The sequence below is a fragment of the Drosophila biarmipes genome, chromosome 3R (genome assembly GCF_025231255.1).
Source record: "Drosophila biarmipes strain raj3 chromosome 3R, RU_DBia_V1.1, whole genome shotgun sequence".
Classification (NCBI taxonomy): domain Eukaryota; kingdom Metazoa; phylum Arthropoda; class Insecta; order Diptera; family Drosophilidae; genus Drosophila; species Drosophila biarmipes.
Genome location: NC_066616.1, coordinates 26817219 through 26841287, shown reverse-complemented (window position 1 = coordinate 26841287; position 24069 = coordinate 26817219). Strand labels below are relative to the sequence as shown.

Below are 24069 nucleotides of genomic sequence, written 5' to 3'. Positions count from 1 at the left end.
TTGATATTCGTGCACATAATACAGCCGATATATGGCTCTGGCTATGGCCCTCGCACACGACCAGTTGGCATTCATCAAATCGCATCGATTATTGTATATGTGTGTATCCCAGATATGGAACAGTACAGCATCGGAATTTCCCCACTTCCGCCCGCCCCAAACTGCCGCATGCCGCGTCATTTGTCATGGCGCAAGGAGAAACACCGGAGAAATGGTGATTTATCATATTTACCTTGGCCGCACAAGCCGTACATGCACAGGTGCAAGGGTTCGGGACCCTAATGCAATTTGTTTCGCGCTCTGGCTGTCGAGTATTTTATGGCTCGAACTAGAAACACACACACATGCAGCTGGAGAGAGAGGGAAAAGCCGGATGGGAGAATCCGGCTAAGAGCACTCGGCATCCGCACACGTGAGTCACTGTGTTTGTGCATTCATTTAAGTGCTTTGCATAATACCTAAAGGAAGATGGGACAGATAATGCAACCCCATGGGGTCACGATTTACGGCAATCATTATGCTGTCGAAGGTACAAAAGATAGTCATCCAAACCGGGTACTGAAAAGATGAATGAAGCCTCAAAGTTCAAGGTTTCTTCTTTTTTAAACTGGTAGAAATGTATCAATAAAACTTATTCATAGCCAAATTTTGTTTACAAATTGTTAAGAATTAAGGCATAATTTCTATAATCTTCCTGGTAATATTGCCAAATTATTACATATATTTTACTACATTTTGTCTCCTTTTCCATACCGATTTAAGCAGTTGCTATAATGTAATACTTCTGCTCCTGCCAGCGGAGAAAAGCATTACTTAACAGCCATTGCTGCTGCTTTGAAAGCATGCTTTCGGCGGCAGAGAGAGCTATGTTATTGTTCCCTTTGGAGGGGATGTAAAAAAGGAAATGCCGCAGAAATAAGAAGAAAAATCATGAATAAGTGAGTGCAATCAATGCCTGAATGTTTTGCGGGCCCAGAGAAAAGCGAGCGTATTTTCGTGTGTAAGTGAGTTTGTGTTTGCATACGTGAAGAGCTTAAAACGATTTGTAGCCTTTAATGCGCCCCGTGGCCTGACATAAGCGACGGGTGTAAGAGACACGTGTCCTTCCAGCTCCGTGTCCCTCCAGCTCCGTGTCCTCCGTGTCCTCCAGGTCCTCCGGTTCCTCGAGGTCCTTTGTGTTTTATGCGACACGTTTGGTAATTCGATAGCCCGGCATACACATTTAAATGGCAAGCTTACACAATTTACCAAAATACCTCCCCGTCTCCAACTTATTTGTTTGCCCCTGCCCGAGGACGGGAATGAAATCGATTATTCAATTTCGGGCATACTCGGCGATTGATTTTGATTGATTCGCTCACATATCGAATATCGACGCTGTTTGGCTGCTCTGTTAATTTGCATCAATTTCGGACGTCTAATTTGATTTGATTAATGTGATTAATGTGGCCACTCTCTTTGGGTTTTCCCGCTCTGCGCCAAAGGGTTGCCCCCGACGAAAGGTGAAAGGGAAAAGCGGAAGTGGAGAGAGGCGAAAACGGGGAAGCTGGGCCAACGAAGTGCCAACTGGCTGATGGGTTTGTCAGTTGGCATCAAAGCGCATTAGTTTGCACGGCGCCCAAATTGGTAAGGCAGCAGGCACTTTGCAAACACACCTCTCTCAAACATATCAGCGTCTAAATCTGCCAGGCGCTCCATTTTTGGCCCACGTACACACACACACACATTCACTCGCAAAAGGCGAGATCCAAACAATACAAAAAGCCCAAAAGTGGGCTAACTCAGAGTGCAGAGCTACCGAAAAAAAAGACAGAAAACAAGGTGGAAAATAGAGAAAGCAGCCTACTGCAAAGCCTGTCAGCCGAAAGGGAAAAGGGGGCAGCATGGGCGGCGAGGGTCCGGATTGGATGGGGGCACTTATGTGATAGCTCCCGCTTTGACGGCGGCACCTTTTGTCTATCCATGTGTTTTTGGGTCCAATCACAGCACAAAAGGGCGGAAGAGAAAGACACGTCTTTAGGGCCTGGCTACACTGGCCAAAAGTGGTGAACACTTCTGCTAAGCAAGAATAAAATTAGGCATAGCATAAATGGCCCTAAAAATATACGAGGGGCTTAAGATTTTTTCCACAGGTGCCTAAAAGTATGCTGTGAAAAATACACTTTACTGACACATTCGAAATATTGTTGCATACTTTAAGACATTTTAACAAATGATTTGAAAACTCTAAGGACTAAGCAATATACAAGCTTGTACATTTTAAATTTAAAGTAAACATTTCCAAATATTTTTATTTAAACTCAAAAAACATTTATAGTGCACAAGTATCTTCTGTGTTTATTTGCTTGTCGCTGGTCGCTTTTCGCTTGTTTTATCTCCTCCTTTCAGCCACAGGCGACGGCATCTCAACTCTGACATATGACAAGAGGAATCCACAGCTGAAGTAGGGAAAGTAGGGGAAAGTGAAAGCCATGGGAGCGCACCTCCCACCCATCCACTTGGCTCATTAGGCCGAAGCCAGCTTAATTACAGCTCCTCGAAAACCTTCAGTCTAAGATGTTGCCAGGACAGCTGCCAGTGACCACTTTCCAATGCCTAATTGGGATTTAAGGGGGCGCTGGCATATAATTTCAATTTAATCGCCACGCGAAACTTTCACCTAATTGTTAAATCAATGAAACCGAAATTCAAGCACAATGCACTAATTACAAAAGTTGCGAGCGCCGCTAATTAGAGGACAAAGGCAATCGATACCGAAAAACGGAAACTGGTTACCCCCCACACGGGAGTCGAGAATCAAGAGTCTAGAAGCAGAAGACCCCAGCATTAGCCGAGCAAATTCCCAGCGTCTTTCGGGGGCTTTTCAATCAAGCCCCAGAGTCTCAGACTCGGGGTCTCAATCCCGGTCTCCGTTTGCATTTCAGTCAAATCACACCGAGATATCCTCTCGGCAAACAGGAGAGCAAAACAAAGGCCAAACACAAGCACGAGTGCAAAATAAAAATCGATTTCGCCGGCAGCTGAAATGCTGGCAACAAATAAAATAAACGACACATGGCAGGGAAACGGAAACTGCGAAATGCGAGCTGGGAAACAAACAGACACAAATAGATAGACAAACGGCCCAGAGACAGACTAGGCCAATAAAAAAAGGAAATGGCTCTGAGGATGGGGGCAAAAAAATGGGAGACGGCAGCCAGGACACGTTAAGTTGCAGGATATTCTGGCCAAGACAGGCGAAAGAGTCAAAGTCACTATTAGATGTTGTGCTAAGACGACACCTTACTTTCACACCATCTTGCTACTTTCTCCTGACCCCACTGGAGGGCCCAGGCAAAAACCCCAAGTCATGTAATTTATTTATTACCGATTGCAGATAAGCGGGCCAAGGCTACTTACGAAATGTATTAACTAATTGCTTCCCGTCAAGGTCGCGTCGTGTCACCCCCAAGCCGAAATGCCACCCATTATCCGAAGGACCCTGAAAAATCAGATTCTCGAGGGCATCGCCTGGCATTTCGCTGGCTCTGTCTTGGCCTCTGATAAATGAGCATATTTCCCTGCCACTGGAAAAACACAACAAACTTGGCCAAAACCGAAATGATTCGAGGCTTTTTTGTGGCTGATTATCTCATGGTTAGACAGGACTAATGACCAGCGAGAGTGTGGGGTCCTGAGTGACGGACTTGAATATTATTACTGCCTCTGCGGTTGGGGCTCTGTATTAAGATACAATTTTCTAGTAATTACTCTTTTCTATTTATTGGCACTTTTTTAAGTGGGTTTTTATGATACGAAATTTTATTATATTTTATTTTTGATAATAACGAGTGCAAGGCCATACAATGCTTAGAAGCCATACCTTTTAAATTCAGACTCCACCGTAATTTCTTAGATAAGAACTTAATTTTATTTAGACATTTTATTTCACATTTTATATGCATTACATTTGTAATGATAAATTGATTCCTGATACCTTTAAAAATATGTACATCATTCATTTATTTATTATTTATTTATATTTATGCTTAAAAAAGAACTAAAAAATGTAAAAATTATGAAATATATTACTATTGATATTGATATGCCTACAAAAAAATCCTTAAAAATAAATATTTATGCAAAATTCCTTTACCTAATAATCATGCAGTCCATGGGGCCTCGGCTTCAACCGAATCGATCCGATTAAAAGCTTATTGCGGAACAAAAGAGTTATGAAAACATAGGGCTTCCGCGATGAATTTCAATAAAAACCGTTGAATTTTTTACGCACCCGGCTTTGTTTCCGCTGCTGTTAAAAGCCAGTTAGATCCCGGCGTGCCAGCGAGCTGTGCGAGTCGCATTCCCCGGGGACAGCCGTCAGAGTGCACCGACATATTGAAATTTGATGGCGGCAGTGCACCGCTCGCAAATGTCCCTGGCGGCATTAATTTTATCAAAGTCGCGCTGCCTGAGTGTGTGAGCGTGAGCCAGTGTGCGGCTGTGTGGCTGTGTGGCAAGTAAAACTTGATCCGTTGCAACAGGAGCGCGTTACAAAGGATCCTGAGAGGCAGCCCCCCCCCGTTCGCGTGTGTCTGTGCTGGCCCAAAGGTAAACAGCGGAGCCTTCCGCCGAGCCGAACCAAACCAAACTGAACTGAGCTGAACTCGACGGGTATTATAAATCAAAGCCAGGTGGCGGCCACGCCCACAGCCGAGGGCTGCGTAGGCGGCGGCAGCATCCTTTTCATTTTGCCTACGTGAAATTAGTTGCGTAAATCCCAACACGAGAACGCACTCGACGGCAACAAATTAGGCAAAAAGCTTATGTAAGAGGGGAATAAAAATGAAGGCAGCTGGTAAACTATGCGCTTAATAGTGGAGCGGCGTGTGCAATAAACCAGTTCAGAGCAAGCGAGATGGCTATATGCGAGGGGAAAGAGACAGCACACACACATATGTGTGGGGGGGCTCGTCTTTGGGGAAATTAAAGCGTGGCAAAAAGTGCCAGGCTTCATGTTAATTTTCATTAAAATTATATTAACTTGTAACGTGGCTGCTGCTGCTGTCGCAGAGCAAAAAGCGAAAGAGACAGCGGCATACAGCAAGAGCGAGACGGGCGTATAGACACACACACACACACGAGTGCGGCCAGGCGACTAATTTTTAGTGTCCTTGCAAGTTTATCAAGAGCGGGCGGGCGTAAAAGCGGGTCGCAAAAAGCGAGTTCAAGTCCTGCGGGGCACTTAAAATATTTAAATGCGCAAAATAATAAATTAGAACATTTTTGTGGCCCCGAAAAAACCTTTACACCCCGCAAAAGCAGTGAGCGGACACAATGTGCTGGTACTTTCACCCCCTTTGGCGGGGTAATGGTTTTGGATTTGGGCAAAGGGAGGCTGGGCCACTGGCTGGTGTGCTGTGGGAGATCTGGCCCAAGACCTTGTTCGTGTCCAGGGTCTGACACTTAACATGACAGCGGCGGACGAGGTGAGCGAAGGTTCCTAGGGCTCAACTGGGTCACTTGGCTGCGGAGCGGCCAGAAACTGGGCTAAGCGAAGCAAAAAGCAGCTAAATAATACAGCACATGTGTATGCGGAGTAAGGCAAATAATCATGTGCAGAAGGGCAAGAGTTTTTGCTAAATACCTTAGCTTGGAAAGTAATCCTGTGTTCTGCATAAAAGCTACAAATTTAAGATTTTAATTAGTAGAAAAATATTTTTCAGAGATTCTAAAGTTTCAAATGAAAATTCAAACAATGTATTACAGGACGGAACACGCCTTTAAAATATTTTTAGTACGAAAAAAACTGTATCTTAAACTCTGCCCCCCAATTGCGTCAATCTCAACCTCTTGAAATAACTTACGTAATTCCGATTCCCGCACCTGAGGGATATGGCCCCGCCAGCCATAACCTCTTTGTGTCTCTTTGGCCAACACAAACATTCGTCTAAACATTTATTTACACTTGAAGTGGCCCAAAGTTTGGCCCCAGCACGTCGGCCACATCTGTCATTATTGTAATTGTCAAGTGTGCGGCCATAGAGAAACATTCGGCGGGCTCCTATTGACGCCGAGATATATAAACCATTATGAGTTGCTTTCGGACATAATAATGTCGATGTGAATGCGAATGCGAATGGGGGCTGTCTAGGTGTGTGCTTTACGAGTCGGTTGGCGGCAGTTGGCCATTTATTATGTTGCCACATAAACAATATTTTATTTAACATCATTACGAGTGTGCTGTGTGTGTGTGTGCGGGTGTGAGGGTGTGCTTACATATATCTGTGTGCTGGAGGGACTATAAAAATTGTCAGCTTCTGCGGCTGCTGCGCTTCGGTCTTTCGCCTTGCCAAAGGACCACACATAGCGCTGTGAATTATTTCACGCTTTGCTTTATTATAAAACACTTTTATGTCTTCATATAACCCAAACATTTTGAGTGCCACGCAGACACACACACACGCATACAGACTCTGTGGAATTTATATATATGCTTCAGCAGGATCTTCCGTTTCCGTTTTGGCATTGTTTCGGCGAGCTTTTCATTGCACATCCCACTTGTGCTGTAAACATAAATTTGACGCCGTAAAGAAATATCAAAAGTATTTCGCCTCGCTTCGCGTGACAATAAAGCGCATCATAATAACAATAAGTGAAGGTTCTGCTTTAAGGATCCGTTCCGCCGAAGGCCTAGAAGTCACCCAAACACACACAGGCGCACGCAAGCACACTCACACACATGTCAGCTGTAAAAATTCGCTTCAGTTAATTAAAACAAAACATTTTCAATTACAAACGCGGGGTAAAGGAGAGTGGAAGTGGAGGGGAAGGGGACTGTAATGGCTGGCGGCGAGTGCAGCTGCTGCTTTTGCATAGATACATACAAGTATACACAATGCAGACACAGATACACACGCACACCTAGGCACGCCGCTATGTTACAAGGCAACTGGAAAAAGTGCAGCATACTTATGTGGGCAACATCAGTGGCTGTTTGCATAGGTGTGCGTGTGAGTGTGTGCGAGAGCGAGGGTGTGAGTGCGTGTGTGCATGTGCAACGCCAGGAGTTATTGTCATTGCAGCTGTTGCTCTTACTGCTGCATTTTATTATTATTGTTGTTTTTTCGCCGCTGCCAGTGTTGTTCCTCTTCTTGTCAACAGGCAGCGAAGCATCATGAATATATTAAAAGTAAAAATATTGTTCTCAGTGTGAGGGGTAATGCTTTATAGGTCCGCTTTTTCATGGCAATATTTTAGTAACATTAACTTTTAAATACCAGATATTTTCAGTCATGATGTTTTTACCTTTTTCTACTATTGTAAATATTAATTAAATTTTTCAAATTAAATTCCCCTCAGAACGCGTTGTTATAAAACCTGAAAAAAATGTAATGGATATTATAGCTGAACTTTGCACCAATTCTGCTTAATAATTATTCCGCAAAAAAATATGAAAAGGTTAAAGCTATTAAAACATTATATTCACCAATTAAAAAAAGGTCAAACTCTGTATTGATTTCGGTAAATTTCTGGCTAAGCACTGACCATTCAAACGGCTCTTCGTTCTCGCCAAGAGTCCAAAGAGTTTCGCATTTCGGAGGCCGAGCATGCAATCAATCAATCAATCAATCAGTGGTCACACATTCAACATGATTAGACTCCGTCCCGTTTAATTAGTCCGTGGTCAGTGAGAGCCGTGAAAAAGTTGTTAACACGGGGGCCAACACGGCAATTGTTTGTGCCGTGTCCAAAGTGGTTTAGATTAATGGCTAGCTTTGGCCTAAAGGGGTGGGGGGTGGTTAAGTAGGTCATTTTCACGTGTGCATGTCGCTTATCACACTCTTTGTGGTCGCTCTTTTCCCGGGAACTACCTATAATTACACCGAAAAATACTTCAAGGCAATGTTTGGATAATCTGAAATTTTAAACATTAAAGTTCTGCTTGTATAAAATTACTTGAATATTTTGTAGTCCACAAATAAATCTAAATAAATTCTTAAAGCTCTTATAAATGAATTTTGGCCATATAATATAAATTTATTGTTTAATTGAATTATATCATTAAATGAAATTAAAGCTTACTTCCCCATTCTTCCTGCAGTGTACCCCAAATTCCTTCCTTCCCCAAAATTTCTCTATTAAAAATCGACTCACTTTCATAATTTACATTTCCCCCATTGCCGCCACCGAATTTTGTCTGGGGTGAATGGAGCCCACCAAAGAGGACATAAATAGCTTCCCAGTGGGGCATAGATAAACCCTCAGACGGAGTTCCCCCCTGTGACCCGCCCAACGCCCCTTCCTGTGACCCCTCTGCGCAAGACGCAGACAAATTATGGACAAATTATGTCGACCTGGAAATGAGCAGCGGGCGAATGCGAGCGTGGTTTCAGCCTCATTATATAGCTGGCTGCTTCCTACGCTGTCCCACTTCCTGCGACCCACCCCCACCTGGAACCACCCCCTCCATATTAAAACCACCCACAAGCCCCCTGCCCTCTATTTGCATGCGTTGTCGTCTGTTTGGCTTTTGGCTTTGGCGCTGCGGCTTGGCCATATTTAAATCGCAGGAAGTCAGCGCCAGGTTAGCTACGGGCAATACTATCCCATGTGCCTCTCTCTATATGTATACACATGCCTTTGTGTGCGTGTGTGCGAGTGTGTGTGTGCTGGTGGCCACTTCCGGTCGTTTGTCGCCATTTTCATAATGTCTGCCTTTGGCCCGTAGGCGTTTGTTGATTTAGTTTCGCCTTTTATTTCTCGCACCAGTAATGCTGACTCTGCTTTTATTCCTTCCCTTTTAATTTAACAACATGGCAAATATTTAGGTCGCCACCCGCGCGCCTTGCTCGATTTTAAAAATGCAATTCAAGTTGCAAAAAATATATACGTACTCTGCGTACTGTGCCTCGAAAATGTTTCAAATTTTTTTGCGTCAAGGGTGCTTGGAGTGGGCCCCACTGCACAATTTGTTGTATTATTTAGCAAAGTTCACTTGAGCGTGTAGTTGAAATGAAAGTGGGCATGGTCCAGGCGCCTGAGGGCGGGGAGACGGATAAGCCGTGTCGGCAGTTTGCCGGAAATTGAGGCAGGCAAAAAAAAAAGCAGGAATACAAAAAAACTGGGGAGAAATATTAAACAACGAGGGCCAGAAGAAATTGTTGCAGTTGCAGGTGCAAAAGTGCAGCTCGACCACTCAACCCCCCCAACCCCTCGGCTCATCCCGAAAATTTCCGTGCGCTGTAAATATAAAGCATAAAATATGCAGCAGACAGGGAGACAGGCTTTTAAAATATTGCTTAAATTTTTATGCCAACTCGGGGCAGTGCCGGCTGAAGGCCGGATTTAATTGGAGTGCCTGCCAGCGGGGGCCTGCTTTAAATTAATTTTCATTTGCCCAATCAATTTGCCTTCTGCCCGCTGTCAAATAGCTCCAAATCTCCTGACAAACGCAGATGGATTTAGATGGACACACACACACACAGAGAGAAACTATCTAACTGAATATCTATCTAGCTATCGCAGGAAATGCAAATCAAATGCAAAGCTGTAAAAACAAGTGCAGGAAATCTCGATGGGAAAGCGGAGTGAAGCGAAATGAAAAACGCTTGGCAGTTGGAAAAGCATGTCAAGCGACTAAATTACCTTTATGCTGGGTGCCACTCACTCAACCCGATCGCTTAAGTTTTCTTCTTCTTCCCTGCTTTTCCGCTTTTTTTCCCCCATGCTTATCGATTTCGCCCCGGCGACAGTTTTTCCAGCACAATTTTCGCGGGGTAACTCTCTCCATTTCTTCTGCTGTCTCATGTTGCTGACTTTGCTTTGTTTGCCGACTCCTCAACCGCAATTCATTTCATTTCAATTGCCTCGCTACAAAACAAAAAAGAATCACTCATGTGTGTGTGTGTGTGCTGCACTTCCGGTTCCTGCTGTTGCCGGACTGTCATTCGTCCTGGCTGCGCCTTTTTGCCTTCGTTCTCTGCATTATGCATGTTGCTCGCAAATTTAATGTGATTTACAATTTAGACGATGTGCAGACATAAACGACACACAACACCCGAGGAGATGGAGACGGGAAAGGGGCCAGCCAAAATGCTCGAGGGTCATGAACTAAGTTTATTGTGCACATTTAAATGAAATTGCTGCGCTCAATTTATACGCTAAGCGCCCGAAGGCATTGCCAGGTAACTTGCAATGAAAAAGTGAATATAAAAAAGGAGGCGACTGAAAATGTGCATTTCATGGTCGGAAATTTGAATACACTAAGATTTAGAGCTGGGAAAATATTTATAAAATATATATTTATAAAATATAAAATATATTTTCACAAAAGTAAGTTTTTTTTTTAGTTTTGGCTAGCGAATTTTCATATTTTAAATGATTTAAAATGCATTTGAAAGCCAAATCACTTTTCGAGAGCGCAGATCCAGTCGGAAAAAAATAAAACTATCGCCGCAGGGCAAAAAACATTCAACCAACTTCACACCGACTCCACTCCATTTCCCTGGACTCCAGTGCCACCACCATCGCTTATTCATTTCATTTCATTCCGTTCGGTTTGGCTGGGTTTTGTTCTCCTCGCATTTTGCCTGCTGCTCGACCACCTTGTTTTTTGTTATTGCTTAACATTTCCATAGTTTTATGGAATATCCGTGTTGTCCTTGCCGCTGAGGTTGTTGCTGGTGTTGCCTTAACTGGTTCCTGGACTGGCATCGTTTTTGAAATGTGTGCATATTGTTGGCATAATTGACTGGGTTTTTGTCAATGGCCTTTGTTGGCTCACCCGTTTTTTCAGCCGCTGGTTCTGGTCTCCAGACCCTAATGTGCCATTTGTTGACTGTTTCTATAGGCATAGGCAAATGGGTTCACTGACTAGCCAAGTGACTTGGAATTGGTCGAGCAGGGCGAAGTTATGACCTGGCTAGATCTATATCGCACCGGTCTCCCCTTATAGTTAAATGGGAAATTATAAGAATAATACCTGTTTATGATAATAACTATTGAAATATAAACAAAAAATGTACTAATAAGCTACCTTTTTGTACTTTAATAGAAGAACAAGTTGCGAGACAACTCTTTAGAATGTTTAATAATAATATTCCGCACAATTATGTCTTAAGAATATTAACGAGGATGGTATCTCACCCAGCTTAATCGTTTTTAGCTCTCTAAGTTGTTTCCTTCTTTCCTTTTTGCGGTCTGCGCTCAGCTCGGAAAAACTAAACTTTTCCCCCACTGAAACCCACTCACATAAGTAGAGACACTCTCCGCCGACAATCTCTCAATAAACACTTGCACAGCTCTTAATTACCCAATGCAAACTTGCTCAAGTAACACAACTTGTCCCTGAGGTGTGTGGGAGTGCTGGCATTTTCCCTGCCAGGTGGGTCTGCCCCTCTGACCCATGTCACCTGCACCTGCACCCACTTCCTGCCGCGTCCTCCTCTAGCCGTCCGAGGAGCCTTTTTTCCCAGGCGCCGGGGAACTTCGCTTGACTGGCTGTCATACAAGTTTGTCAGCTTGTTTGGCTGCGTGTTAAACAAAAACGTGGCAACAACTTTCAAGTCAAAGTTTTCATGACTCTTTTGTCAATTACCGTTAGTTAGCAAGGAGGTGGTGTGGGCGGTGTGGATGGTGGTGCTCTGGGGTTGCAGAATTTTCTCTGCCTAAGACTGTGGCCACACGTTAGGCCATTGACAAGGCGATTGGAAATGTCATGGGGCTGAGATCTCGCTGTGTCTTTTGGCATGCTCTTGTCATGGTGCACTGCAAAAATATGCAGATAATTAGGAATTCAACAAAAAAATCAAGATATATAAATATGTATTTTTTTTAATGATCCAATTCAAGTAATTTTAATATAAATCTAAGGTTAAAATAAGCAGCTTAATATGGTTTTTCCTTCAGTGCACTTCTCCTCAACGCTTTCCCCAATTAATTCCGAACTAAGCCAAACTTGGGCTATTCGTTTGCGTAACCCAAGCAGATAGTTAGAAGTTCTCCAGTCTGCATTTGTGTGTCTGTGGGTCCCCGGCTAATCCATCATTATTGATTGGCATTAAGTTGTGCTGGGTGTGTGTGTGTGTGCCGGTGTGTGCTGGCATTATGTAATGGCCTTCGAATTAATGAGCATTTATTTATGGCAGAGCAGCGGCGGGAAATCCCCCAAAACGAACTGGCTTAGTGGGCAAATATGGGAGCATTTTAATTAAAATCCAACTAACCACATGAAACGACCGCTCTAACTGTCTTTCTCTCTCTGTTTAATTGCAGTTATCACTCGGATGGAAAAAGGACACGGCTTAGCTCCAGGATGCGAGGCAAAAGGATTTGAAATTACATTTTTAATGCCGAGCGGGCAAGAAAAAGAGCGCGAAATGAGCAACACGTGCGCGTTTTATTTTAAATATTTATAAACAAACACAGGCACACACACACTCTGTACATATACATATATATAGGTGACCAAAGTTAAGCCTCGTCAAATTCTATTAAAAATTCATCTTAACGGTTATGCGTTCTGTGCAAACAGCCGAGCAGCCAAGGAGCCGGGCAAAAAATGTTTGTAAATATTAAAATGAATTTATGTGCAGCGCAAAAGTTTTTAATTAAGTGAAAGGCGAAAACGAAAACACGAGTGGAAACGATAAAAACCAACGCCGAAAAGCGAGGAAAACCATTGGGCGAGTGAATTAGAGCACCGAGCTTACACATTAGAGGCAATGTTCGAGCAGGCCGAGCGCAATTTATTTGCATACCCAATGCCCGAGCAGTGAGCAACCCTCGAGCCCAGAGCAGCATACTAAATAGTCAGTAATCACCAATCGGATCGGCAGCAGAGCCACGCAACCATGTCCGTCTCCACCTCATTCCTCGTCTGCCTGATCATGGGAGCCCTTACCTGTGCCAATTCGCACGAGCACGCCGACGGCTTCAAGCCAGGTGAGTGATGAAATGGATAGTATTCCCCATCAACAGACTGATAATTAAAAATTATTAATTTAAGCCTCTGAATCTTTGTTTTTCCACGCTGTGACGGCAATATTTTATTCACCATTGTTTGCCCTGCCATTTGGCGTATTTGCTCAGGTTCCATTTCATTTGTAGTGGCAATTTCTCACATCCGCATTGTTTACACAAATTTTTTGCCGAACCCCCCCACCCCAGTCAGGCTTTAAAAATGCCAGAGTTTTTGTTTTCGCAACTTTTGTCCGACGCAAAGGACAAATAAAATTTAATTATGCAGCAAAAGTTATAGACTTTTAATTAGTCGTTTGTGACTTTGTTTCAAGAAAAGTCTTGCGAAAGATAAGTTGTATCTGGCTAATTAAGCACAAGACTAAACTTTTTTTAAATGAAATTCAAATTTATATGCAAATATGCTGTTGAATACATGTGTTATGGAAGTCATCTGAATTTCTCCTTTAGCAATTTATTCATTTCCCTCGACACGTTGCCCTTAATTGAACATTTAAATCCATTGTTTGAAGTTCAGTACATATTTTTTCTGACCAAACATTTAAAAATGTGGTCAGGCAATTTTTTTTATTCTTTTTTCGAATTGTGTCGTTTGCATAAACGAACAAAACTTTTGCCCAGCGAGAGAGGCAGAGGTGGAAATGTTTAAATTAATACGGCACAGAAAGAAATAAAAATTTTGCAATTTTTACAACTTCATTATGGATATTTTGGTGCCGTAGCTTTTTGCCTGGGCGACATGTGCGCACTTCCTTCCGCGCCGTGCAGCGCCATCCAGTAATAAACGCCAATGTTGGCCACAAATCCACAGAAGCGTCACCTATGTCACCTCTGCTGCTGCTAGCCAGGATGCCTCCGACCACCTGGCAGGATGTTGCCGGAGCTCCTCGCTCCCTGCGGTGGCCACTTTGGCCCACTGTTCGCATGGGCAGCCTCGGAAAAAATGCATAAATTCTCATTTTTATGTGTCTGCCCTGGACTTTACATTAGCTTTGCCGCCGATGCTGCTCTCGCCCGCTGATTATCCCCGGAGAGCTATAAAAAATACATAACATGGCACTATATATAGTATAGTGAATATATATACAAGCATGTTTCACTGGATATGTGTGTAAAAATTTATTTTTGCCGTCCACTCTGGGCCAGGGGAATTTCCCTCAGCGCTGGCATGCGAAATTGAGTTAAAACCTGAACATTATCATATTGCGCAGGTGGGGGAGAATGGACGACGGGGGTTTTCTCCAGCAAGGTTACCTTCATTTAATGGGTATAAATTATCGATCATTTGCGTTATGCCACGTTTTAAAAACGTGCTAGACACACCTGGCGCATAAATTACGTAAGGGAGAATTAGAGGCGGCGTTGGCCGGGGCGTGGATTTAATTTCATTAACCAACACTTGATGGCGATGCGCTTACATAATAATTAGTAAAATAAATTTCACCTAAATACACACACAGCGAAAAAAGCAGAATCCTGGGAAAACAAACCATCTTTCAGAGCGCCCTGCTTTTTTGCCAACTCCCATATATACGGTACCATCTCGAGGAAGGTGCGCCAAATGGCCCCGTCAAACGCACGTTCAGGACCCACTTACTCAGCGTGCTTTTTGCGCTGGCAAAGGACAACATCGTTGGCAAATTATTTCCCATCATTTTTCACGCAAAAAAGAGCAAGCGAAAATTTCAGCAAGATGGAGACACATGCAGAGTGGCTGGGCGCAGGACAGCAGCCGGTTGTCAGTGGGCGTCGATGTCCGGGAAGAATAATACTGGCAGGAGCGGCAGGACGACGATGTCCTTGCCCGAGTGGAATCTAATTAAAGCCCGCCGAACGTGCAGTTCCCGGAGTGCAGTTAACGGCTCCAGCTGAATGCCTTGGCCCGAACAGACGGCCAGACAATGGCCAATGTTTTGGTACGCAAAGCGGGCTAACTTGACCAGATAACGTGGCCATTGAAATGCTGCGGGGAGGTTAAAAGGACCATTAGGGGCCATGGCTGTGCTTTCAAATGAAATCTGAATAGTCGGAAATCAAGTTTGGAGCTTGCCAGCTGTTTCCGCAAACGGTAGATACAGATTTTTATTGCAGAAAAGATTTTAAAAGATTTAGTGTGAGTAGAAATTATTTCTAAAGAGGTATCATTAGTGAACAACTTTAAAATAAGTTTAGTAATTAATCATAATTTGAATAAGAAATGTACACATATTTGTTAGGATGTCTAAGAATGTGAAATTTTACTATTTTGTGGTAGCTTTACTATTAAATAGGAATCAAAACAACTTTAAAGTTGCCATCACTTTTTTGACATTTGCTGACATATCACTTTAATAGACAAGGTGCCATAAAAAGCTGTACATCTTAAGAATCTGCGTGTTTCGGTAAACATTTAAGCGGGTTAAGCTCCCGCTTTCATCACACATTTTCCAGAACTCAGATCCTTTTCGACCTCCAGCGTGGCTGCCAATACAAGCGTTTTCTAATTCAATTTCGGTGACAGCACATAAATAAAAGAAACATTTTGAGCAGCAGCATGAGTCAAAAGCAAAGCAAACCGAGGAAACAGACGACGAGAAAACTGTGAACGCAATTCCTTGGCCAAAAACGAGGGGTGGAAACTGTAAAGAAAAATACAGAAGGCAAAGGCGCACAAATGTCAGTTTTCCCAGGACTCGACCGGCCGCAACTACAGCTGCCACTACGAAAATATCCCCCTGCGCTCGGGTGTTTATGTTGCTCTGCCCTGGCCCTAACAACATTTCGCCGAATCGTTTACCAATTTTTCTGACTGCTGCAAATCAAAAACGAGAAACGGCAGAGAGTTTCTCTGCCGGAAAAAAAACTTTTTAAATTAACTAAAAAACAGCAAACACAAAGGAGGGGGTTTTTCTTCGTTTTTTTGGGGGGGGTGGGATGAGTGGGACACGTTGTCGCTGGTGTTGGCATTCGGTTTGAGTATTTTAGAGCAAAGTGGAAAACTTTTAGTGGCATGTTTACAAAATAAACTTCAGCTTGCAAAACGGGCAGAAATAAAGAAAAATGCTGATTGCCAGCAACAACACGGTGTGGCCGAAAAAAAAAATGATTATGATGCGTGGGTGGTGGGTGTTTTTCGTTTTTTTGTTTTTTTTTAATGGCGAGGTAGTATCAGCTGACATACATTTTCGGGGCAAGGTAAGAACAACGGAGCCCGGCTTTGCCAACTTTTGTTTGGCCTGTTGTCACTGTCACTGTGTGTAGGCCAGAAAAGTTTTTACACCAGCTTTTTATTCAGTTCGTCGTCGTTTTCTTTTTTTCCGAGGTTTTTCCATGTTGCCAATGTTGTTATTTTTGTTGCTCGTGCTTTTTCTGCTGACAGTTGGGCAAACAAAGCATAATTTTTAATCTGGCCGGGCAAACATTGTTACATATGCGGCGCACACTCACATGCTCGGAGTGCCCCCCAAAAAACACAGCCAAAAAAAATGGAATAGGTACTGAAAACTCCACCTGAACGTGGCTTTTAGCTTGATTGTTGATGGGCCACAGCAAGAGCAACAGTGGCAGCCTCTGAAAAAAGGAGAAAATTATGTTTATTTGGCTTTGGCCCCGATTTGTTGCGCATACGCAGCGTATGACGGCGTACGTGACAATATCATCAAGTGGGGGGTCTCGGAAATCTGTTGATTTAGCGTTTTTCGACTCGCTGCTCTTAAAAAATGATTTATTTCCACAGGCGGAAAAACTAATTAACAGTTCTGGCTAAGAGGCAAAAGGGTAACTACCATGTTAAGTAAGAAAAATGGTTGAACATTGAAGTAAGTTAATGAACTCTCACTATTATCCCATTAAAATTTCATGGGACTGTGGGCTTTCAATATTCCCCAGAGCTAGATTTAATGAACCTGTCTGCGGGCTGGTAATGTCAAGTATGACAGTTATTGGCGTCATTTAGTCGGCTTATTAATGCATAATATGCGGTGCTGTTCCGAGGGGCTGTTGAGCATTTGATTTTTTCCCGTCTGCAGCTGACATTTAATGACCACAGACAACACACAGCACACACGTGCTATTTGCGGTTCGGCGTTTAAAATTCAAGTTCAGAGCGGGCGGCCCCTTTTGACAGACAGACGAACAGCTGCCACTGACAGGCGGACTGCGACTGGGTTCGGGAGTGCGGACCCTTGTCTAGACTCCTCCGAAAACGCCCATTCAGGCATGACAAATGGGTCCGATAGCCGCTTGGCTTGGCTGGCAGCCTGCGAATGCCAAGCCTCGAGCGGATTGTTTGCAAATTTCTTAACACGAAATTAGTCGCCATAAACAAATGGCAAGCAAACAAACAAACAGACTGCAGCAGACGAGACAGTTAGTTGGGTCTAATCGAAAGCAAATAAAATGCATGCCATACCTGCATGCCATAAACTGTCACTTGCACTGTGCCAAAGACACTCACGCAGACGGGGCGCACGGGCAAAGTCAGGCAGTACACTGAAAATAAAATAGTGTTGTGTGCGAAAGACAACCCAAATTATCAAAGTGCTAAGAAACAAAACATTAAAGTATGATCCATCTACTTGATTTTACATTTTCAACAAACGTTTTGTTTAAAAATAAATAAATAAATTCCAATAAATTTATTATATTCTAATTTATATATATTTAATTTTTTAAAAGTATATAAGAATTTCATTTAGTTGAAAAGGTTCTTGTTATATTTAATACATTTAGTAGATTTACTTTAATAATTATTCCTAGACTAGAATTTGCCCACTACTATACTACAAATAAATAAAATGGTAATAAAAATATATATTGTTTTAATTAAATCAACTTCCGATATAGTATCATATTAAACAACTAATTGCTGCCGAGAGTCATCGATTTAATCTCGGAGTGTGGAGAAGACAAACGGCATGTAAGGCCCGCCTGTCTGCCTTCGGACCCTTTTTCACTTACCCCGACTGCCAATTGCGGGGCTTGCATGCCAAGTCCTCGTTTCATATGCCACCGCCCACCCGGCCACGCCCCCTGTATGTTTTACCATAATTTGCCACCAGCTTGTGTGCCCCAGGTTGGTGGGGTTCCCCGAACCCATTTGCGGGGCTTGTCGCCTCTTATCGAATGCAAAAAGCAGAGGAAAGGAGTGCGAATGCAAAACTTGCTGCAGTCGTTGGGAAATTAAAATTGTTTACGCAAAGAGACATTAACGGCCCGGGCCCCATAGAAAATAGTTACAACGAATTGCTTTTAGGCGCTAACAGGCCACGCACACTTGTTATGTAATGAGCGGAACGCCAGGGAGTGGGATTGATGGGGATCCCCCTAATGTCAACAATGATAATTGCACAGTATGTGGGGCAATTGTCAAGGGAAAGTTGGCTGGAGAGCATGATGAATTGCCCAGGCTAATGGCAAATCAATCTGTGTGGGTGCGGCAATATTATAAGAGTTTATTGGGCTGGATAAATGAATAGGTCTTTAAAGAAAAGTATGAAATAAAGTTTGCCCGAAGTAATTCCAATAAAATCTTAAATTTGAGCCTTAAGTGCTCTTTATCTTAGGGATTCAACAATTATGGGATTCCGAAAACTTCTGGCTTGCTCGAGCTGGGAAAACACACCTAAATCCAAGGAAAACCCCAAACCAAAACCGAAACTGCAAATAATTGAAAAGCTTTCCACGGTGTGTGTACATTTCAGAGTTTTCCAACATGGTTTAGTGTGTGTGTGTGTAGGGGGATCTAGCTCGTTTTTTATGGCTCACACACACATAAATAACCGAGGGATCTCGAGTGCTAATCCAAAGGGGGAAAATAGGGAAAAGGGTGCCAGTGCCCGTGGAATGCTGTCAGAGGCAGAGCCGCAGCGCTGGTGTCGTTTACATTGTCAGCGCATGTCGCGCCTTAAATGCTTTGATTTCATTTTTCATTCGGCTTGTCACACACCCGAACACACACCCCTTCACATAGTCCAAAACACCCAGCCACCCACAGACAACAGTTGCCAGGTGAGCGAAAGGTAAAGGACTTCGTTTTGGGCCAACGGCTGCTGGCTCAATTCAATCACAAGCTACTTACAGACAAAGCCATTATTCGATGTTGCTGCTGTAATGAATTTGTGTTCGTTTCCCGGAGTCTGTGCGCTTATGTCGCAAACGTGAAAATGTGTAACACACAGTTTTCCCCCCCCTCCCAAGCCATGCCATTCCCTAACTGCGGTCCTTGCCATAAATAATCCAATTGAAATTTAGACTCAAAGCAAGGAGAACAGGAAATGTTTTCTTATTGAGATCCTATGTCGGGCTATAAATAATGAGAGCTGAACCCTTGGCTTCATACCGCTGGCTCCTCAGGCTCCCCTGGCTCTGCGGTGGAAATAAGCAGGATTAAGGATGCTTAGAATCAACTCTATAAGAGTCTCATGCGAGGCATTCAGGCTCCCAAAAAAAGGTCACTTAGAAAAAAATCTACAAATTCGAAGATACAAAAATCTGATATCAAAAAGAGCAATGCTAAGAATTTCAAAAGTAATTTAATGATTTCATAAAAAATACAAATCTATATAAAAAAGGGTTTTGAAAAGAGGAAAGGGTCTCCCAAAGCCTAAAAGACTGAAAAATTTGTTTTGGAATATTCGTTTTTTGCAATATAAAAGCGTTTGAAAAATTGAGGTTAAATTGTATAATTTAAAGACTGTCAAGTATAGTTTTTTTTTCATTATATTTAATTATTACATTATGATTCAATCAGGACCACAATTCCTTTAAGTGCCTGGTCGAGTGCCTCCAGGTGTCGTTGTCCTTGCCAAGGACTCGTGTATATGATTACAGAAATTAAACGACCCTAAACGATTTCTGCAGTTGCCAGATTTCTGCGAGCTGCCTTTTAACCTTGACTCGCTTTTGGCCGGGTCATCATTAAAGGTGCGCGACTCCGGGGGGCGGCACTCGAGGTGCGTGGCACTGGGCGTGGGGGCGTGGCACAAAAGTAAGTGCAAAATAAACTAACAAACCGTAAACATGCGAGCCTCCGCAGGTGCTTGTCTATGCTTTAAGGAAAATCAACACCCAGGAAAAGAGGGGGTGGCGAGGAAAGCCGTTTATTTAGTTAGGCGGCCAAGTGATTTTCCTCGGCCTGCTTACCGCTGCTAATGCGCAGCAAAGAAAGAGAAAGTGGAAAGGGAGCCGGGGAGGAACAAACAACCAGCGCAAATTGTCGTTTCGCGCTTCAGTTGAGCAGCTTAAAGCCAGAGTCAACACACACAACGAGTAAGCCCCGGAATTCCTTGAAGCCTTTGTAAGCAGCCGAAAAAAAACACATTAAATTGTGTAAATTTTTTCCATGCCTGAGCGGCCAAAAGAAAAAAAAATAAGAAAATTCAAAGAAGAACCAAAAATACTAAGCATCTTAGGCATTTTCCTGCTGGCCTTTTAAAGATGTTTTGGGCCCTGCATCCTTGGGCCACCTCCCAAATTGTTTTCGGGTTCTTATTTTATTTATTTACTTTCGCTAAAGGAGCGGGCCGCCGAGGAAAGGTGTCCTGCCTCCTTAGTCCCCTGGCTGATTGAATTTTCCGAGCGAGTAATTTTTAAATTGTACTCTGGTCAAGGCGGATAATTCAATTTTAGTGTTTAGGTTTCTATTACTAAACTCACCGCCCACCGAAAAAAGTTGGAGCTTGTGGTTTCCTTGGGACTGCTTTCGTTTACATTCGACTTTATTATGTAGAAGGGAAATGGTTGTGCGGAATTTATGATTATCAAAGAACAGAATTTATTTCAAGTGCCGGAAAAAGGTATGTTAATATAAGAAAGCTAAGGGTTATAGCTGCACTTTAGAGAATTTAATGTAGGTATCTGATGAAGTGGGGAAGTATATAATATATATTACAATATTAATTTTTATTATGTTACAATATTAAAGATATTTATTATAGGGAATGGGGTGATGTGCCTTTTAACTTAGTGGCCATATAAAAGCTATTTTTACCTTTGTACTTCACTGCATCGCATTTAGAGTGGGAAAGTAAAACCGCTTGAAATGATTACCCCTACACCTGACCCCTGGAACTTTGAATGCTGGAGTGCACTTTGTTTCAGGGTCCACGCCACGCCCTTATCAATGGGCGATCGTTAAATGTCATGTTCAATGCTCTCGGAAAATGCCAGGGAAAATGGCATGCCACAGCGGACTCTCGCTGGGAGCAGTTGAGCTGAGAGCCCGGAAAATGCCACAATTTGTATGCATTATGCTTGCTACGAGTAACAGATACTGCCGGAGATATAGCCAAGGCTTCATGGCGCTCGGCTCTTGGCTCTTGGCGCAGCAGAACTAAGCCAAAAATGCCACAAAACATTTACCATATATCATGCATTTTTACGTACACTTTCAGCCACTTGCTGTCTCTCTCTCTGCCGCACTATCTCTCCCCTTCTAGGCCCCTGCCCCCGTCTCTGTCGTAATTTACACATGTAGTCGGCGGCACTCGTACAACTCTTGTGGCTGCTGCAGTCCATGGTCCTGCCACGTTTATCTGGCAAAAGCTCTGCGGGTAAGCTGGCCTCAACTGGCTCTATCTCTTTCGCTTTTGCCCTCCATCGGTCTCCCTCACTCTCTTTGCTGCCCGACGCACACGCTGCGTATGCGTAATATTTGATGCTTTAAAGTCCCTTTGCCGAGCGCAGCGCCTGTTGTGTTTACTTTCGCCTGGTTTCGACCTGGCCCTAACAAAAAGATTGTTAAGACTTATCGATTTATTTTGGTTTGGCGAATGCCATTGTGCGTAAACGTGTTTTTGTCTGGGTTAAGCTGTTTATGGCTCTGCTCTTGCCGTTGCCAAAATGTGTGCTCTAAACAAGTTACTGTGAAATTGATGAAATAAATTTCCCAATTTTTTCTTTGTGCTCTGGGCGAGTTTATTTTTTCCTGCCCACGGGTTTATTATTCTATTTTTTCCGGGAACCGTTTGTTGAGCTGCTTTTGGCTGACGACATTTGAGTTCCCGGGCAATCGGATTGTGTTTGGTGTTCTATTTTTTGGTAGCCTATAGAAAACTTATGAAAATGTTTCTATAAATATTCTTTTTTGGTGCTCATTATAAGTTCTAAATGTATTCCTATGATGCCTTATTTCCTTAATTGTATTATTTTTGTACCCCACAAAAGAAGCTACTTAAGCTCCTAGAATAGCTCGGCAAATGCATGCAGTAAAACTACAAGGTCTGAGCCTTTGCCTCACTTTATTACGATTACCAGGATTTTAGCCCAGTCGCACACACAATCGGCTTTTGTCTGGATGGCACTTTTTCTAGTGCTTGCAAACTACACTTGAGTGATATTTAGTCGTCATTGCTAATGACGGATGAAGGAAAGTGCAAGTCAGGAGTAGAATACCCGTCACATCTTCTACTTTATGCATAGAAAGAAATAATAATAATATTTGTTAATGATTTCTAAAAATAAAATGAGGCTTAAAAATATTTATTTAATTATACAAGATTATTATAAGTATTTTTTTTTACTAAGTAAATATTTTATTTAACTCTTCCAGAGTTTGCAGTGTGTTTAACACATTTTCTAGGGCCCACAACTTCTTATGTACGAATGCCATCCGTGTCTGTATCCCATATACTGACAATTGCCAGCCGTACATCTCTCTTTCCCCAGTCTGGTGCCGTCTGTCCTTTGTCCCATTCTCGTCCTGGCAGACATATCAATTTGACCCCGGCTAAATACTCAGCATGCGATGAGCGTCTAGGGCCAGGTATATTGGCCTCTGGCCCAACTCAATGCCCCTGCCCTGGGAATTTTTAATGATTTTCTCACAATTTCTTGAGGGCCTTTCCTTTCGTTTCGTTGCGACTCGCTTCGTTTCCTTGCCATTCCTTTGTTGGCAAACATTTTTCTTGTCCTACACTTTAAGCTGGCCATTATTAAAATGGCTGATAACAGTTTTGGCTGCAAGCCCAAAGTCAAACACACAGGACCCGAGACGCACACATGGATGCGGATGTGCCTGGGAGCTGTCTGGACTCGTCCTTTTGGTGCGATGAACTTGTCCTTTTTTGCCCTGCCCCCCCCCCCATCTCTGAATTATTTTTGCATAGAGTCTTGACTTTGCTGCGCCGGCAACTTTCGACAGGCGAATGGCTGTGGCTGTCTGAAGAGGCTTTGCAAGGTCAGCTACATTTTGTTTGGCCCGCCACACCTCCTGCTCGTCCTTGCCCTGCCAATTTCTGGTCGACCACAAAACGTGATAAAGTCAATAACTAAACCAATTTTCACTAAAATATTCACATATATAAAAATAAAAGAAGCTTTAGCTATAAACCTTGTGGTCACTGCCAAAATTGGGGGTCAATTAAAATGGCGGCCTGATTGAAATACATTTCCCTGGCGCAAGCGAACAGGGCGTATGAGTAATATGCTTACTGCCTTGGAAACTCTGGCCAGCCGGAGTTTTGTTTTACCCTTTTCCCTGCCAACCACAACAAAGTGTTGCAGGCTAATTGATACACAGACACCGCAGATTTCACATCTACCCTGACTGCGATCCCTAACATTCCCATCGCCCGTCAGCTTTTCCCCGATTTCCACTGCTTTTCCTGGCGTGTGCGTGAAACCTTTTGAAATATTCATGAAATCAATTTCGAGGCGTGCCCCGGCAGCTCACTAATCTTGCCCGGATCGGGTGTATATATGCGTGCCAGTGTGTGCTGGCGATTATATCAAAATACGGCTATGGTTATGGCTTTTTCTGCAGAAGGGCAACTTTCCCTGCACTTTGCCTAAGCTCCAATGGGAAAACTGAGCCAGCTGGGCCAAAAGGGAAATGTTTTCGCATATATGGGGCGATGATATAAGGCTATTTAAACTAGGTGTCTGTGGTGGATCAGGATATTTAAGCCACCCTCTCAATAGCTAATTTAAAAAATTTATTTATTTTTTAACAAAAGATTGTAATTTATATGTTGTGTAGCCTTATCTGGCTTACCCTCTCCCATTTTATTTCAGCAACTCACCAACACCTCCGACAATAATTAATCAAAGCCCGCAACCCACATCATTTCATTTAAAACAAAAAAAGGGAAAGCTGGGGAATTCCCCAACATCTGTTGCCACTTTAGCCGC

General features: G+C 43.1%; 1 protein-coding gene across 2 annotated transcripts in view; it reads left to right on the top strand.

The window, feature by feature from the left end:
* The window catches only part of LOC108024715 (hemicentin-1), an 80959-nt gene that overhangs the window by 8897 nt on the left and 47993 nt on the right, over window positions 1-24069 (top strand). For both annotated transcript variants that reach the window (XR_007764567.1, XM_017094807.3), the window contains exon 2: window positions 12256-12924. Coding sequence is in view for 1 of the 2 variants with exons in the window: in XM_017094807.3 (XP_016950296.1) it covers window positions 12834-12924 (91 nt within the window). In the remaining variant the exon portion in view is untranslated. The remainder of the gene's footprint in view (window positions 1-12255; window positions 12925-24069) is intronic.